Source organism: Giraffa tippelskirchi, chromosome 5 (assembly GCF_054371585.1).
Source record: "Giraffa tippelskirchi isolate mGirTip1 chromosome 5, T2T-mGirTip1v1.2.pri, whole genome shotgun sequence".
In the NCBI taxonomy this organism is placed as follows: Eukaryota; Metazoa; Chordata; class Mammalia; order Artiodactyla; family Giraffidae; genus Giraffa; species Giraffa tippelskirchi.
The window spans coordinates 160,691,385-160,710,046 of record NC_137279.1 but is presented as its reverse complement, the minus strand read 5'-3'; the positions used below and the strand labels follow the sequence as shown (position 1 = coordinate 160,710,046).

The following is an 18,662-nucleotide window of genomic DNA, read 5'->3' as shown; positions in this document are numbered from 1 at the left end:
AGTGCTACCCTCTATTAGAGCTCAGACTCTCAGGATTAGAAAGAAACATGGTAAGGGCATCTAGTAGCATCCTCTGCCCAAAGCAATGTACAGATTCTACACTGGCCCCACCTGCCCTGCAACTCCATCTCACCAGATCTCACATTTGATTTGGATTACACCCCTGCTGAGAACATCAAATCGCAAATGGAGGACCCAGGGGGCTCAGCAAAAAGGTCACCAGATGCCATGTTAAAGGTCTGCCAGCCTTGGCAGAGACTCAGTGCTGCCAGTTTCCAACTGAGGACCATCTCACAGGCCTCCAGCCCTCTGGAGGAGACAGCCCAGAGTGTGCCAACATAGTGAATGGGGGTCTAATTTTCAGTAAATGAAAGCATGTTCTTATTTGGAAGTAATAACAGATAATCATCACAACCAGACTTTCTCTTTTAAAAAGACAACAACAAAATAAAAAATAAAATGTGACTGGGGAGGGGAGTGCAGCTGAAAATCTCACTAAACTCTGTGGGGAAGCTGAAATGTAAAGCTAGTGCTAACTTAGAAGATGTTGTTGTAACGGAGTGTGAGGGTTTTTTTACTCTCTAATGGCATGGGGCCATCCGTATATTATCATCATTGATGTTTAGTCTTCAGAAAGATTTTTAAAGTACATTAATTCCCAGCCTATGCCCAAATCCTTTCTTCATCATTTAATTATGCTAGCTAACATGCCCTAAATTCTTATTTCTATGTGTCAGCCACTGTGTATAAGTTCACATACATTTTTCATGTTTTACTAATAATCCTGAAAGGTAGGTGTTATGATCATCATTGTACAGATGTGAAAACAAATCACCAGAGAAGTTAAGTAAATTGTTCATTGATAAACTGATAATAGGTACAGATCTAGAGCTCATACCCAGGTCTGCATGCCTCCAAAGCGTGTACTCCTTCCTTCACATCTCTCCTCAATTTCACACCCATAATAAATAAACTGGCTACTGCTAAACAACAGGATGTTGACTCTCTTTTAAAATGTTAATAAAAAACAACACATATAAAAGTACCTAGTCCATCGTCCAACCTAAGCATCGAGTCCCTTTCAGAACACCTATGTGGCCATCCTTCAGCTTTGATTTGTACCTTTCCAGGGACAAGGGGTTCATCACTCCCAAAGTTATTTCTAAAGTATCCCATTTCTCTCATTATAGCACTGAGCCACATTCTGACATCAATGAAAATAACTATTTTTCATGGCATTTACATTACACTACTTTACGGAATGAAAATAGTGTCTCAAATTGGGGTCATTTTGGCTGCAAAATTAGTAACCAGTTCAATCACCAATTATTATTTGGTATGATTTACTTTTTTATCTCTTTTTATTTTCCTTTTTCAATTGAAGTATAATTGACTTACAATGTGACATTAGTTTCTGACATTGTGCATGCTCAGTTGATTAGTTGTGTCTGACTCTTTGCGACCCCATGGACTGTAGCCGCCAGACTCCTCTGTCCATGGAATTTTCCAGGCAGGAATACTGGAGTGGTTGCCATTTCCTCCTCCAGGGCATCTTCCTGACCCAGGGATCAAGCCAATGTCTCTCGCATCTCCTGCATTGGCAGACGGACTCTTTACCACTGTAGTAATTTATTATCATTATAAAACTTACTCCATTTAAAACTATTATAAAATGTTGGCTACATTTACTGTGCTGTACATTTTATACATATTTTATACCTATCTGTTTGTACCTCTTAGTGCCCTTTACCTATATGCTCCTCTTCCAACCCTTCTGCCCTCTGGCAACTACTAGGCTGTTCTCTGTACCTGTGAGTCCCTTCTGTCTTGCTATATTTGTTCATTGTTTTATTCTTCAGATTGCACATATAAATGAAAACATACAGTATTTGTTTTTCTCTGTCTGACTTATTTCACTAAGCATAATATCCTCCAGTTCTATCCATGCTACGCAAATGGTAAAATTTCATTCTTTTCCACAGCTTAGTAATATTCCATTGCCTATATACCACATCTTCTTTATCCATTCATCTGTTGATGGACACTTAAGTTGCTTTCATTTCTCAGTTAATGTAAACAATGCTACTATGAACATTGGAATACACATATCTTATCAAATAGTGTTTTCATTTTCTTTGGATAAATTAACTCATAGAGATGACATCCCAATATATCTACTCTTCTGAAACCTTCTTTTTACACTTAATCCAATTCTACAGCATTAGACATATTTATGCCATGGGGGTTTTCAGAATTCTATTTTACTTGTTTTTTAGCTCTATATTACTACATTCTTTGGGTTGCAGTGAGAATCTAACCCACTCACTGTCTTTAGACTGTGTTGTCTTCAAAGATCTCATAGTTAGATGGAGAAAGCAGACATTTAAACAGAAAATTATGATATAAAATGATAATTGAAAATATAGAGTATGTAAAAGAGATAATCACAGTGGGCTGTCAAACCAAATCTGCTTAAGAGGAAGGGAAATGAATCCACCAAGGAAGTTATTTCTATGAGAGAAGCTGAAAGAAGGGCTTGTTTCTAGAGAAAACAGTGATTGAACTTCAGACCACCTGCAGGGTGCTGGATAATAAGACAGAAACTTGGGTCACTCTGAACTTATTAAACCATAATTTCTGAAAGCTGGACAAGAAAATGTATATTCTTATCAAACATCACTGATGATTCTTATGTACACTAAAGTTTGATAAACAATGGCATAGGAAATGAAAAAGGAAAGTCTTTTCCATAGTCGTGCAAAATATACACATAATTTCAGGCAATGGTTAAGGATGTGAGCTCTATGTCCAAAAGACCTGGTTTTGAGTCCTAGTCCCAAACATAACTTGTGTGACTTCTGGTAAATTACTTCACGTCTCTGATTTTCAGTTTCTCATCTGTGAGATTAGGAAAATAATACTTATTAAGATAAGATGTACTGAATATTTAGCACTGAGCCTAGTTCCCAGTCAGCCCAAGACAAATGGTAAGTTTTAGTCCTAAATCAAAATGCTGTCTCCTTTATCAACACCTTTCTCATTCCAGGTACAGAAGGGATGAACTTTCCTTTGGATCCCCAAACTTTCTTTGTTGATAGGTAAAACTAAAGTTCAAAGGATCGACACTTCATAGTTCACAGGAACCGAGGAATACTACTTATATGGATAAAAAGAGAGAGTTAATGTAATCTCTCCAGCTGCCTTGTTTATTTACTAATAATTGTAAATACGAGTTACAGAAGTCACCTACCTAAAAAAAGCAGATTGATTTGTATTTAAAATCTCTGATAAAGCACAATTCTTTGGAATCATTTTTCTTAATTTTACAAAAACAAACAAAAAAACCTCCAACACCTACAACATTGTTGTATCAAAATGTCCTCAGGTGACTTATTCCTAGGAGCTGTGCAAACTGTGTTGTTTTTAAATCCACTGTTTTTTGTTGTTCAGTCACTAAGTCATGCCTGACTCTTTGTGACCCCATGGACTGCAGCACGCCAGGCTTCCCTGTCCTTCATTATCTCTCAGAGTTTCTCAGATTCATGTCCACTGAGTTGGAGTTGCTATCTAACCATCTCATCCTCTGCCACCCTCTTCTCCTTTTGTCTTCAATCTTTTCCAGAATCAGAGTCTTTTCCAATGAGTTGGTTCTTTTCATTAGGTGGCCAGAGTGTTGGAGCTTCAGTATTAGTCCTTCCAATGAATATTCAGGGTTGATTTCCTTTAGGATTGACTGGTTTGATCTCCTTGCTATTCAAGGGATTCTTAAGCGTCTTCACCACAATTTGAAGGCATCAGTTCTTCAGCGCTCAGCCTTCTCTATGGTCCTGTTCTTATAGCCATACATGACTACTGGAAAAACCATAGCTTTGATTATATAGATCTTTGTTGGCAAAGTGATGTCTTTGCTTTTTAACATGCTGTCTATAGGCTTGAAATTTAAAGTCCTTTGCACTTGTGTTCTTACATTTCTAAACAAGATGACTGTGAAACTGCCTGGTCTCTATATCAGTTATCTCCGTGCTTTAAGGCACAGTTCTGAGGCAGGGCTTCTATCCACACTCAGAGGATGTAGCGCAAACCATTCTCCTCTCTCTGCGAATACCTTCTGGAGACATCCACAGGGTCTATGGGAACGAGGAGCAATAATGATTAATATGTGATTTTGTTTAATTATGTTGAACTAAATCAGGGGTATGTAAAAAGACCATGTATTTGAAAACTGCCCTTTAGGAAAGGAGGGGAAGATGAATAGGCAGAGCACCAGATTTTTAGGGCAATAGTACTCTGTATGATACTATAACAATGAACACATGTCACTATACATTTGTGCAAACCCATAGAATATACAACACCAAAAGTGAACTTTAAGGTAAGCCATGGAATTTTTGTGATTAAGATGTGGTAGTGTAGGTTCATGAATTGTAACAAATGCGCCATTCTGGTAAGGGATGTTGATAATGGGGAAAACTACATGTGTGTGAGGGCAGGAGTTATATGGGGTATCTCTGCATCTTCCTTTCAATTTTGCCATGAACTTTAAACTGCTCTGGAAAATAAAGTTTGAAAAGAAGTACTACATTAACATAAATCTGTGCTTTCTCAAAATTATAAGTGGTTATATTATATGTGGTAAGATACACACACACACACACACACACACACACACACACACACCTACACACACAAGAGCTTAAGTTTTGTTTTACTCTTAAACCAAACTGTGGCTATACAATTTTGTGATCTTTTAAAATCTGCTCCAGTTGACAACATCATATGGATACCTTATCCATCAATGTTTATATCTCCACAAGAATATTTAAAGTATCTAGATAGTTTTTCATTGTACGGATATACACGAGTTTATTTAACTCGTCCTATATTATTTGAGAATGTTCACTGTTCTCAGGATTTTACTAGTTTAAATATTGCTTCTCTGCTGGATGTTTTCCTCTGCTCCTACTTCCTTGCCTCCTCTTCTACTCTGAGAAGCTGGCCGCTATGGACTGATTAGCTGGTCATCTCTCATGTCCTCTGATTCTGGCTGGTTTGACCCTGGCTCTCCTGGGAGAGATGGCTCTCCCTGTAAGAGTGCTTCAAACTACTTGTGTCTCTTGCCCAAAGGTCACTATTTTTCTCTAGCTCAAGAATGTTGTTCCCTCCTCATTAACATTGCCCTCTTTCCATCTTGGCTTCCTGGTGGCTCAGTGGCAAAGAATCTGCCTGCCAATGCAGGAGACTTAGGTTCCATCCTTGGGTCAGGAAGATCCCCTGAAAAGGAAATGGCAGCCTACCCCAGTATTCTTGCCTGGAAAATTCCATGGACAGAAGAGCCTGGTGGGCTACAGTCCATGGGGCTGCAAAAGTCTGACATAACTGAGCACAATTGCTTCCCATCTCTGCAGACCCATGGTTGTAACAACCTTGCAGCTGCTAGCCCATGATTCCTGTACTGTGTCTTGCAACTCTCTTACTCTTGTAACCAAATCCTCTTTGAATTATTTTAATTTATATAATCTGTTTCCTACTGGACCCAGACTAGTATACTCTTGTATAAACTTTTGAAGTCAAACCATTACATCCACCAATAATTGTTTCCACAGAATTTATTCTTAGAAGAAGATTTTATGCCAAAGTAATACACTTTTAAAGCTTTTGATAAGTATACTTAAAAACCAGTAGCAAATGAGTACTCTTTTTCCTAAACCCTTGTCAACCCTGGATATTTCTGTTATAAAAACATTTTCAGTTTGATTGGTAGAAAATAATATTTCATTGTTGTTTAAATTTCTTTTATTACCACTCAGGTTAATTCCCCGCCCCAGTCCCTCAGCCATATATATATCTAATGTTCTTTTTTTTTCTTCTTTTGTGACTTGCCTGTCTAGACCTTTTGCCAATTTTTTAAACTGGACAGCTCATCTTTTTCCTGTTGATTTGTAAGAGCTCTTTATACATAAGAGGAATAATTTTTTCCTGTCATATACATTTTAAATAGTACTTTGTTTTTGCCTTTTACTACTTATCATATTTTTGGAGATGTAGAATTTCAAATGGTAAAGTAACAACCTTTACTGCACAGTCTCAATATTTAAGATCAATGGCCACCTATTTTTTATAACATTGATATGACATTCACTCACACAAAGCCATATACTCTTATTTAAAGATTTATGCCTATGTTTTGCTGCTGCTGCTGCTGCTGTGTCGCTTCAGTCGTGTCCGACTCTGTGTGACTGCATAGACGGCAGCCCAGCAGGCTCCCCTGTCCCTGGGATTCTCCAGGCAAGAACACTGGAGTGGGTTTCCATTTCCTTCTCCAATGCATGAAAGTGAAAAGTGAGAGTGAAGTCGCTCAGTTGTGTCCTACTCTTAGCGACCCCATGGACTGCAGCCTACCAGGCTCCTCCGTCCATGGGATTTTCCAGGCAAGAGTACTGGAGTGGGTTGCCGTTGCCTTCTCCAGCCTATGTTTTGAGCTGTAGGCATATGTCCAAAACAATATCTCATGCTTCTTTATACTTCTTACAGGGCTAGAATAATGATAATAACTTAAAACCTATTGTAGGAGATTAATTTTAAAAAAACACAGTGGAAAGGTCATAGGAGAAGTGCAATTTTAGCATATTATTTTATTTCTTTGAACTTGTGAAAATAAAGACAATAATTTGTTCTCTGATATTGTTCTGTTTTAGGGAGAGACTGAGTTCATGGAGAGTAAGGTAGTATGTAGATTGTATAGAATGAAATGCAGTAAACAAAGATAAGATATTCCAATTAGTTATTACTTTTTTAAAAAAGGATGAGTAGGTATGTGAATTTTTAAATCACAAAGTTTACCCAGGTTTTATATAGGGAATATAATTGATTATTGCTACTGTTAGGTAGTTAGAATAGGAAACAGGAGTCCAAAATGGTGGTGGCTAAAACACAAGGAAGGGAAAACCCCGCAAAAATAGAACAAAGGAAGGTCAAAGGAAGGTCCGAGGACCAGAGTGAGGACCTCAGGTAGAACAAACAGCATCCTGGCTAGCCCAGTTTACATAGGGCAGGCCCAGGGGGGAGGAAAAAACATATAAAAAGAGGAGCAAAAGGCCAGGCCTCTCTCTCTCTTCGGCACGCTCCCCCACGCTATTCTCTTTGTGTCTTTGGGTCAGCATGCCCTCACTCCTTGAGAATGGGTTTTCCTGCTATTCTGTAAGTAAAATAGAGCTGTAACATGGAGCTGTAACACTGATCTGTCTAAGAGCTATAACACAGTCTGTTCGATACCTGAGAGCTATAACATGGTCTGTCCAAGACCCAAAAGCTGTGACGTGCCGAGGGCTTTAATGTCCGTCACTTCAAATCTTTGTTGTGACGAGAATACACTCGCCTGACACTACCATTTCCTGCCTGGATTACCATAATGACTCCCTAAGTGGTCTCTCTCATTTTAATATTCCTATCTCTTCTAGTTTATCCTCCACATAGCAGCCAGAACCATTATTTAGAAAGCGTAAATTTGATTGTGTCCTCCACTGCTCTCAATTTTCCATGTCTTCCCATTGTACATAGAACAAATCCAAAGTTTCTAACACGGACCACATGGCCCATGATCTGAGTCCTGCAGGCCTCCCTGACCTCATTTCCTTCCCTTGTTCACTAACTCCACCCACAGTGACTTCTTTGCTCCTCCTTAAGCATGCCAAAAGGCTTTCTATTGCCTGTCCTTGCTGCCCAGAATGATTTCTTCAGCTATTTGCATAGTTCACTCTCTGTGTAGAACTGTGGAGTCTAGCAGATAATGATGAACACCTGTGGTATTGCTGGGTACAGACTGTATCTCATGGGTGAAAAATCAGCAGCTATATGATTGCCCTGATCTCTGAGAGCTGTGTTCCTGAAAAGTGATGTGGTACTTTTTTATGAGGCAGGCAAAAGGCGGCCGTGTACCAAAAAAGATCTACTTGGGCTCCAGGTGCTCATCTTAGGTGCTATTTGTAGCAGTTGTTGGGAAAGAGAAATATCTGGAGAACCTGGAGCCCATGGGAAGCTGCAGCCTCTTCTTCTAGGGCAGGAGAAGGAGGAAGAAACTATGAGTTTTATGGGAGATTGAAATATGGAAAGCCTCACACACTGGGACAAAGCTGTGCCAGTCTTAGCCAGCTCACTGCTAGCTAACCATGGATAAATCTCATTGGATAATTCCGACTCATCTTTACATAGTCTCAGTTAAGTGTCACTTGCTGAGAGAGGCCTTCTGAGAGCACCCCTGTGACTTCATATACCCTCTGGGCCTACTGTATTTTTCCTCATTGCACTATCTTCACTTGAACGCTTACTATGTTTGTTGTGTGTCTTCTCTCACTAGAACTTTAGGTACTCTGCTGGGTCCCCAAGGCTTGACACTCAGCAGGTACTCAATTAATATTTGTTAATTGAAAAGATGCTGATTCCATACATGCATTAATTTCTAAAACTACTAACACTTTAAAAAATTTCAAGAAACTCAAGAAACTCAAAAATATTGGCCTTCCCCGGTGATCCAGTGGTTAGGAATCTATGTGCCAATTTAGGGGTCACAGATTAGATCCCTGGTCCTGGAAGATTCCATATGCCCTGGGGCAACTAAACCCATGTGCCACAATTACCGAAGCCCGCACACCCTAGAGCATGTGCTCTTCAACAAAAGAAGTCACCGCAATGAGAAAGCCATGCATCACAGCTAGGGAATAGCTCCCGCTCACCTCAACTAGAAAGCCCATGCACAGCAGCAAAGAGCAGCCAAAAATAAATAACTAAGCAAAAAAAAGAAGCTCAAATATTGTATTGATATGAAGGACTTTGAGGGATTAAAAAATGACAGAATATGGGCTCCAGGAGAATCATGTGGAAAAACATCAGGATTTTGTATTTATTGACTCTAAATATCAATATACATGATACACAGTTACAAGTATTTGTTGCTTCCCTCAGAGCTCAGTCAGTAAAGAATCTGCCTGCAATTCAGGAGACCCAGGTTCAATCCCTGGGTCAGGAAGATCCCATGGAGAAGGAAATGGCAACCCACTCCAGTATTCTTGCCTGGAGAATCCCATGGACAGAGGAGCCTGGCAGGCTACAGTCCATGGGGTCATAAGAGTCAAATATGACTTAGGGACTAAACCACCCATAAAGGTGTCAGCTTCCCCTGTGCTTAACAATTCTATACCAACAGCAGTGTAACTATGGAATAAAATGCTCTGGGTCACTGATTCTTGGCACTGGAAGGAACTATAGAGGCCAACTGTATTCACTGGAAGCATCTCTACTCACAGGAGTTTCTTGAAAGGAACCCAATTCCTCTTTTATTTAACAACTCAATTCCCAGATTCTATAAATGTTCCCCTAGGCCAAACCTCACACCCTGGAGCTTCCATAATGCCACCCTTTTAGTGCCTGCACCTTTAGTGTTACAGGATGAAACACAGTACTCCCTGCTGACAGGTCTAGTTCTGAGTATGATGACCAACCCCACATTCCTCTATCTGGACACCTTTGGTTCATGCTGTGCTTATTAAACACAATTGTACTGGGGGAACCTTCCATTTTATCTTCCACTCTACTTCTGGTCATCAACTATATGTGGATTTTCCCCAAACCAAGCAATTCTTTGACATCAGTTGAGTGTCCTACATTCCAATTCCATTCTGACACCAACTGCCTGGAGTTGGCAAAGACCCCACAGGTTAAGGTCTCAGTCACACAAGACCGCCCTACTTCCTTCAGGTGTCAGGCGCAAGTCCAGGCTGTTACCTGTATCTCTGACAGGCTAGCTATAAATCAGAGTTCCCACAATTTCCTCCTCAGGCTTGATTAATTTACAAGAGTGTCTCACAGAACTCAGGCAAACCATTTCCTCATTAGATGATGTTGTTGTTGTTCAGCTGCTAAGTTGTGTCCAACTCTTTGTGATTTCATGGACTGCAACAGCCAGGCTTTCCTGTCTTTCACTATTTCCCAGATAGTTTGCTCAAACTCATGTCCACTGAGTCAGTGATGCCATCTTCTGTTGTCCCCTTCTCCTCCTGTTCTCAATCTTTCCCAGCATTGGGTTGCTTTTTTTTTTTCAGTGAGTTTGCTCTTTGCATCAGGTGGCCAAAGTATTGGAGCTTCAGCTTCAGCATCAGTTCCTCCAATGAATATTTAGAGTTGATTTCCTTTAGGACTGATTGGTTTGATCTCCTTGCTGTCCAAGGGATTCTCAAGAGTCTTCTCCAGCACCACAATTTGAAACTATCAATTCTTCAGTTCTCAGTCTTCTTTATGGTCCAATTCTCACATTCACATATGACTACTGGATAAACCATAGGTTTGACTATATGGACCTCTGTTGGCAAAGTGATGTCTCTGCTTTTTAATACACTGTCTAGGTTTGTTACAGTTTTTCTTCCAAGGAGTAAGCATCTTTTAATTATGTGGCTGGAGTCATTAGTTTACTGTTAAAGAATACAACTAAGTGACAGCCAGGTGGAAGAGATGCAGAGAGCAAAGTATGTGGGGAAGAGAATGGAACTCCCATGGCTTCTGCAGACATAACACCCTCCCAGCACATAGGTGTGTTTAGCAGCCCAGAAGCTCTCTGAACCCCATACTTTTGGGATTTTTAGGAAGTTTCAACATGTAGTTTGGATAAATCTCTCACTCAGTATCCAGCTTCTCTTCCCTCTGGGAGGATAGGGAGCAAGTTTGGGCTGAAAGTTCCAAGCTTTCAGTCAATGTGTGGTCTTTCTGGTCACAACCTCCATCCTGAAGCCACCCAGGAGCCCACCGAGAGTATCCTCATTAGAACAAAAGACAGCTCATCACTCACGAAATTCTAAGGACTACACAAGTTTTGTGTCAGGAACCAGAATCAAAGACCAAATAGTAAAACAAATGATACTCCTAGTGTTCTTATCTCTTAGGAAATTGAGAGAGTTTTAGGAGCTTCCATGCCAGGAACTGGGTGGGATCAGAGGCCAGTATGTTTCTTTCTTTAAGAAAATTATTGTTATTATTTTTGGTCATGCCACAAGGCTTGCAGCATCTTAGTTCCCCAACCACAGATTGAACCCAGGCCTTTGGCATTGAAAGCATGGAGTCCTGACCACTGGACCACCAGGGAATTCCCAGAGACCAGTATATATTCTATTACTTCATAGAAAGTAAATCCTAAGCATTTATTCTATATAATCACTTACATGTGCCCTTTTCTAAAGAGACTTTGCATATATTTCTGTAGATTTCATCTCGTTGGTTTTAGCTCATTTCCCTGCCATATCTTCCAAGCATTCTACTATTCACCTGCTTACTGAAGTGACTTGTCTGTCTTCCTTTAGTTGAGGATTAAAAAATGTTGACTAAGAACTATTCAGTTCAGTTCAGTTCAGTTCAGTCGCTCAGTCGTGTCCGACTCTTTGCGACCCCATGAATTGCAGCACGCCAGGCTTCCCTGTCCATCACCAACTCCTGGAGTTTACCCAAACCCATGTCCATTGAGTCGGTGATGCCATCCAACCATCTCATCCTCTGTTGTCCCCTTCTCCTCCCGCCCCCAATCCTTCCCAGCATTAGGGTCTTTTCCAATGAGTCAACTCTTCACATGAGGTGGCCAAAGTATTGGAGTTTCAGCTTCAACATCAGTCCTTCCAATGAACAACCAGGACTGATATCCTTTAGGAAGGACTGGTTGGATCTTCTTGCAGTCCAATGGACTCTCAAGAGTCTTCTCCAATACCACAGTTCAAAAGCATCAATTCTTCGGTGCTCAGCTTTCTTCACCGTCCAACTCTCACATCCATACATGACTACTGGAAAAACCATAGCCTTGACTAGATGGACCTTTGTTGGTAAAGTAATGTCTCTGCTTTTTAATATGCTATCTAGGTTGGTCATAACCTTCCTTCCAAGGAGTAAGTGTCTTTTAATTTCATGGCTGCAATCACCATCAGCAGTGATTTTGGAGCCCCCCAAAATAAAGTCTGACACTGTTTCCACTCTCTCCCCATCTATTTCCCATGAAGTGATGGGACCTGAGTCACACACAAATCCTCCCAATGTCTCCACCTCCAGCATGTTGTGTTTAAATCCATTGTTCAATCACTACCAGGTTGGTTTGTCATCTATCTTAATACTATTCAGTCTAGAAGTCTCTACCTATTTCAAAACTTTGTAAGAAAAATGTTCCTAATAACTCAGTGAAATCAACAAAGACTATGCTTTATGACTCCCTTCATTTGCACCACAGTAACTTGATCAATAAAGAGAATGGGGCCGGTTTGGCATGCTCTGTTCTTGGTCAAAATAGACTAACCCTCAGTGGTGAAGGCCTTTGTGTTTTGTACTCACATCTAATATATTTAATTCTTTGGCCTGTGATTTTGCCAGGAATTGTCTATAAGCTTCAAGTTCCATGATTTCACTACCAACATTTATCTCTTTTAAGAAAATGAGAATATTTGTCTCCTATCATCTGGCATATTTTCTCCTGGATCAGCTATCCCATTAATCATCAGGATTCCATAGTAACAACTTCATGCTATTTTAGCAACATGAACCTTTAGACAGGGATTTAAAGCAATTAGTATTGTCTTTCTGGGCTCCCCAGCTGGTGCTAGTGGTAAAGAATCCTCCTGCATTGCAGGAGCTACAAGAGACTCAGGTTAGATCCCTGGGTTGGGAAGATACCCTGTGGTAGGAAATGGCAACCTGCTCCAGTATTCTTGCCTGGAGAATCTCACGGAGAGAGGAGCCTGGCAGGCTACAGTACATGGGGTTGCAAGAGTAGGACATGACTTAGTGACTAAACCACCGTTGTATTCTAGCTCATTTATTAGGCTTTCAATATGTAGAAGACTTTACATTCAGTACTGAAGGTAAGGTTGTGCACACAGAATTTACAGTTAAATGGGGAACACAGAAATGCATAGAAAATTGTCATTGAGCACAACAATCCCTAAGGATGCTATGGGGGTCATGGGGGAGGGAGGCAGGCAAATCCAGGGCTGGTGGTGGTGGCACCTGATTAGATTTGCATTTTAAAAAGATTGTTGTTCAGTTGCTAAATCATGTCCAACTCTTTGCAACTCCATGTACTACAGCATGCCAGACTTCCCTGTCCTTCACTATCTCCCGGAATTTGCTCAAACTCATGTCCATCGAGTCGGTGATGTTATCCAACCATCTCATCCTCTGTCACCCACTTCTCCTCCTGCCCTCAGTCTTTCACAGCATCAGGATCTTTTCCAGTGAGTTGGTTCTTCACATCAGGTGGCTAAAGTTTTGGTGCTTCAGCTTCAGCATCAGTCCTTCTGATGAATATTCAGGATTGATTTCCTTTAGGATTGGTTGGTTTGATCTCCTTTCAATCCAAGGGACTCTATGTGGTTGCTAGCCATACTTAAGAACTGGTCTTCTCAATCTATAATGTTGCATTGACCTCACCTGGGAATTGACAGCAATGCAGACTCTGACTCAGTATGTCTGGAAAGGGGCCTGAGAGTCTGCATTTCTAGCAAGCTCTCAGGTGAGATTGATGGTGATGGTCCATAGACTATACTTTGAAGAGCATGAATCCAGAGAATGAATCAGAGAATGAGATGAGAGGTGGGGATCAGGATTGGAAGGCTGGAGTAGGGGTCTATGAGGAAAATAATGATGCCACACACTGAGGGACACTTAAACCTACATATTGATCTCCTTGATGAAAAACATGTATTATAAGTAGGCATTGATCATTTTTTGTTCATCTCCTGTTAACCACTGTACAGGCTAAACTAAAAATTGAGAGAAGGAGTAAATTCCAGGCTTAGTTCTTAATAAGTGGTCTCACTTTAAGTTCACTGAGACCTCAGTTGTCTCACCTCATCTGTAAAATGGGAGACTGGTTGTTATGGTTTAAGTTCTATCCCTTTACCCCAATTCATATTTTTAAGTCCTAATGCCCAGTATCTCAGAATGTGATCTTATTTGGAAATAGGGTAACTGCAGAAGTAATTAGTTGAGATGAGACCATGCTAGAATAGTAGAGTTGTCAGCCAACTGACTGGTGTCCTTATGAAAGGAGGAAACCTGTGCACAGACACATATTATTTATCCAATAAGGGGAGAGACTTGGAACAGAAGGATTCTTCCTGGGCACCTCACCAAGGCTCTGCAGACACCTTGGCTTCAGCTGTCTAGTCTCCAGAACTGAGAGGCAATACTATTTCTGTGGGTCTAAGCCACCCAGTTTTGGTATGGTCATACAGCAGTCCTAGAAAACTAACAGACTGACTTTGATTTGTACTTTGAAGATCACATTTATGTCTGACACACTATCCATCTTTCCACACAACCTGTAAGACATCTGAACTAAATGTGGTAACACATTTGTAAAGCAACTATACTCCAATAAAATTAATTCAAATAAATGAATGTTGTTACACAAGAAGATTTCTGTTTTTCCATCCAATATTAATTTGTAATTTTTCCTTTTAATCCAGACTTTTCTTTTAGAGACTTCTTTCTCTTTTGGCTTTTATTTATTTTTCTATGTAGATTTTTTTACTAATAGGGTCAGTTGATTCAACGCAAAGAAAACATCACCTTGAGATCCTGGCTGAAGGGTGTAGATGTAGCATGATTTAAATGTTTTTTAGAGACAGACTCTGGAACATGCAAAGCATGCTTGAGGTGGGCCTGTCCTTACCTCAGCAATGAGAAGCCTCTTGAGAGTTATTTACTGTTGAACCATACAAGAATATTTTAGGAAAGCTTGTTAACTGCCCTATGTCATTCCAGCAGCAGTAACATCAAGTCCATAGAAACAAACAACAAAACTTATCTTAATATTAAAAAAATAACAATTGTCTTATTGTCTGTCACAGAAGAAACAGAACTGTGTCTTTTATTTCCCAGTTAATGTAACTGATGTAGTGTACTCTTATTTCCAGAATCTAAAATTTAAAGAATAAAGAGAAATAAAGGCAACTTCTTATAAGATAGGTGGAATTTTTCTCTAATTTAAAAGGAAAAGGACTCTTCCTCTATCCCTGCCACCCTCCCCCTCCCCGTTAGGAACATATTAGACTCTGATACCATGGAAAAAGGAAGGAGTTGGGGATGTTGGGGTTAAACAAACAATCTCAAAGAGGAATGGAATTAGTAGATTAGCAATGTCTTCCAGGTAGAAGCAGAATTGAGCAAAGCATTCCTAGTGATCTTATTTACTTTTCTGGATAATGACTGGAATTTGTCAAGATCTTGAAATAATCACTTACTCATCACAGTGTCTCAGTTTCTTCATCTACAAAACAGAGATAACCTGGTATAGAATATAAAAGGGATAGCAAGTGTTTCATAGAGAGATATTTGATTTTTTACGTAACGTCATATCTATGGAAAGATTTCCTTCAATAATAATAGCAGATCCATTTATTAAGCATGTGGAATATGACTTTCCTGTAGCTCAAACAGTAAAGGGTCTTCCTGTGATGCAGGAGACCTGGGTTCTATCCCTGGGTTGGGAAGCTCCTCTGGAGAAGGGAATGGGAATCCACTCCAGTATTCTTGCCTGGAGAATCCCATGGACAGAGAAGCCTGATGGGCTATGGTCCATGGGGTCACAAATAGTCGGACATGACTGAGCAACTAACACACACACTATATATACTTCTAGGCACTGGAAAGATGTTTTGCATACTTTTCTCTCTCTTTTTTTTTTTCTTATAACAACCCTACTAGGTAGATAGGCTTTACCTTCACTTGATAGATGTAGAATCTGAGGCTAGAAATGTTAATTCACTTTTTCAATGTCAAAAGGCTAGAAGGGCGCTGAGCCAGGAATCAAACTCACATCTCTCAAGTCTGTAAGGATTCCAAATACATGACTGCTGCTGAAAAGCTCACTTTCTGTGCCATGGCAGACATTACTAGTTGACTACAGTACTGACTTTGGAGTCTCTTGGGGCACTCAGTTTACAATCTTTTAGTACTGATGGTAGGGAGGTAAAGCCCATTTCCCCTCTAAAGCCCATACTCCATAACCGTAGTCCTAATGGTCTCATCTTCAGGGATTCTGACTTAATAGGTCTTGAACCCCACATCTTTATTTTTAAGGATTCTCCAGGTGACTCTGATGATAGTCAGGTTTGGTGTCCACTGCTTTCTGAACCTATGTTCAGTGAGGATAGATCTTTTAGTTTGTCTATTTGTTTGATCTGTGGGTTTCTGAAAGAGAAGTAAGAGCTAAGGAAATGATTTTAGGAGGGAAAGGCACTTACTGACTGACTGCTATTTATGGGATGTCTACTAGAAGAAAGGCGGGTCTAGAATCTTAGTTTTCTTATGTGAACTATCAAAACTCTACAAGGAAGAACTGGTCAAAAAATGAGTGAATTTTAGAGATATGTGAGTGTCCCCCTTCAAATGTGACTGTGATGAGTTTGGAAGAAGAAAGCCCTCTTAGTTATGTTCTTAGAAGCCCCTGCTTAGAGGAGTATGGAATACAAGCAAAAGATAGTGAAACTCTTAAAATTTATGATTCATTACTAATCCCACTCCTTTAATTCATAACAAATTGACTAACAACCTTCCCCCCTATCTCTCTCCCACAAAAAATTACTACATGTGGTAGATTACGAACCTGATAAGGAGAAGCAGCAATGCTCCATTAATATTTATAAATGGCTCCATGCTTATATTTCCCATCTATCTGGAAAATCAGCTCAAGTAATTAAAGAGCATGAGGAAAGAGCATCTTTGTAAGATGAAAAATTCAGGAAAACACTGTGCATAGAGGTTATCAACACTGTTTTACTTTTATGGTTGCATCTTAATGACTTAATTTTCCATGGAGAGCATTTTTAAAATGTAAATTTCTAGATTAAAAAAAGCCTAAACTTCATTATCACCCAAGCAAAACATATTTTTCAAAGAGTAAACTTACATTTTTGGCTTCTCCACAAGGTATCGAAAGTGTTTACTTCCAATGATTTTCACCATCATCTCAGGCATCGCATTTGATCCACAAGGAGTCTTCCAAACTGAAGACATAATTCTCCAAACCTCTTCAAGTCCTTGGGGGTGAAAATAAATAAAACTATTCCTCTGGGTTTTCCACTAGGCAACTATAACATCCTTGTCAATAATAACAACAATATTAATAGTGAGGCCAAGTGTATTACCTATATTATAATCTCACTTAATAGTTCCAAAAAAAGCACGAGAAAGATATTCTTAATTACTATAATCATTCTTGTCTCACAGTTGAGGGAATAGGCATAATGTAGCTAAGTAACTTTTCCAGTATCACATAACAGTAATTAGCAGAATTGGAAATCCTACCTAAGAGGTTTGCAAAACTGGTTGACTGAGCCATTCGGTGACTGTCTTCCTATTCTACAAGTCACCAGACAGGATTCTAATGAGGTCAGAGAGGAAAGTAGGGCTTTAGAAGGACATGTGAAGAACTCAAATTCAGTTCTGATGCTCAGTATCTCCACTTATGAAACCAGAATAATTCCAGTGCTGCCCTCTGGATTTAGTAACAATCCAATGACATCATGCATCTGAAGAAGCAATGTGCATAGAAAAGAGGGATTTTTCTTGTTATTGCTGATCTGATTTTTCTACAATTCAGTGAATCTGAAATTGAGACCCTCCACTAATATTCACCGGGTGTTTAATCAGGTCTGCTGCCAGGGGAAACTGAAAAGTTCTATAAACCTGGTCCCAAACTAACCATTCCCTATTAGAGCCTCTCAGAAATTGAAAGGCCTTTAGAAATCATTTCTTTTTTTTTAATGAAAGTTTTTAAACATTTAATTTTGTATAGGGGTATAGATAATTAACAATGTGATAGTTTCAGGTGAACAGCTAAGGGACTCAACCATACATACACATGTATCCATTCTCCCCCAAATTTCCCTCCCATCCAGGCTGCCACATAACACTGAATAGTCCCCAAAGGCTCTCTTTACAGATTGGGAAACCAAGGCCCAGAGAGGGTGTTAATTGACCAAAGTCACACAGTGATTGACAGCAGGCCTGGTTCTAGTCCTTCGGTCTGATAACTAGAGCAGGGTTCTTTCCAAGACCCCAATTTCACTTAGTGTGTGGTCAGCAGTTGGATCTGCTCTGTGAGGTTAGCCCCCCAGATAGATTCTTTGATTCTATCTGGAAGCTTCAAGGACCAGAATTTGTGATTGTGGAGTCCCCTCTACCCAGGAGCTGCGTGTCACTCCCGAGTCCTTTCCCTGGAGAGCTTAGAGCTGGCTTCCTTACCGCTCCGGAGGCTCAGGGGTGCGCGTTCAGTGCTTCTCCCCAGGATTAAGATCTGCGGAGGCCTGTGGGGACCAAGGTGGGGCGGCGGAGCCAGCCCAGGAGTCGGGCCAATCACAGGGCCCCGCTCCTGGGCGGAGGCGGCTACTGCCCCACGTAGTTAAGGACGCAGAGGGCTGTTGCTGGGTGGGGACCAGATCTCCTACCTGCCTGAGGCTGTGTGTGCCCAGGGTGTGGCTGATGACTGGTGAATAGTCTGGATATTCTTTTCAAATCTGAACTTCCTTCTTGAAGTCCATCTCTTTCACCTGTGCGGTCTCGTCTATCCTGCTTTTTCCCTTAAGCTTCATTTCCCTGTATGAGGTGTGCATACAGCCGAAAATCTTACTCTTATCTCT

The 18,662-nt window shown here is 40.3% G+C and overlaps 1 protein-coding gene across 2 annotated transcripts in view; it reads right to left on the bottom strand.

Annotated features, from left to right (window-relative positions):
* Nucleotides 1-18,328, bottom strand: part of C5H1orf87 (chromosome 5 C1orf87 homolog) — an 85,306-nt gene extending 66,978 nt beyond the window's left edge. For both annotated transcript variants that reach the window (XM_081486700.1, XM_081486699.1), the window contains exons 1-2: nucleotides 18,268-18,328; nucleotides 16,931-17,060 (exon numbers count right to left, since the gene is read on the bottom strand). In XM_081486700.1, coding sequence (XP_081342826.1) covers nucleotides 16,931-17,037 — 107 coding nt within the window. In that variant the 5' untranslated portion in view covers nucleotides 17,038-17,060; nucleotides 18,268-18,328. The remainder of the gene's footprint in view (nucleotides 1-16,930; nucleotides 17,061-18,267) is intronic.
* Between the last annotated feature and the right edge of the window lie 334 nt (nucleotides 18,329-18,662).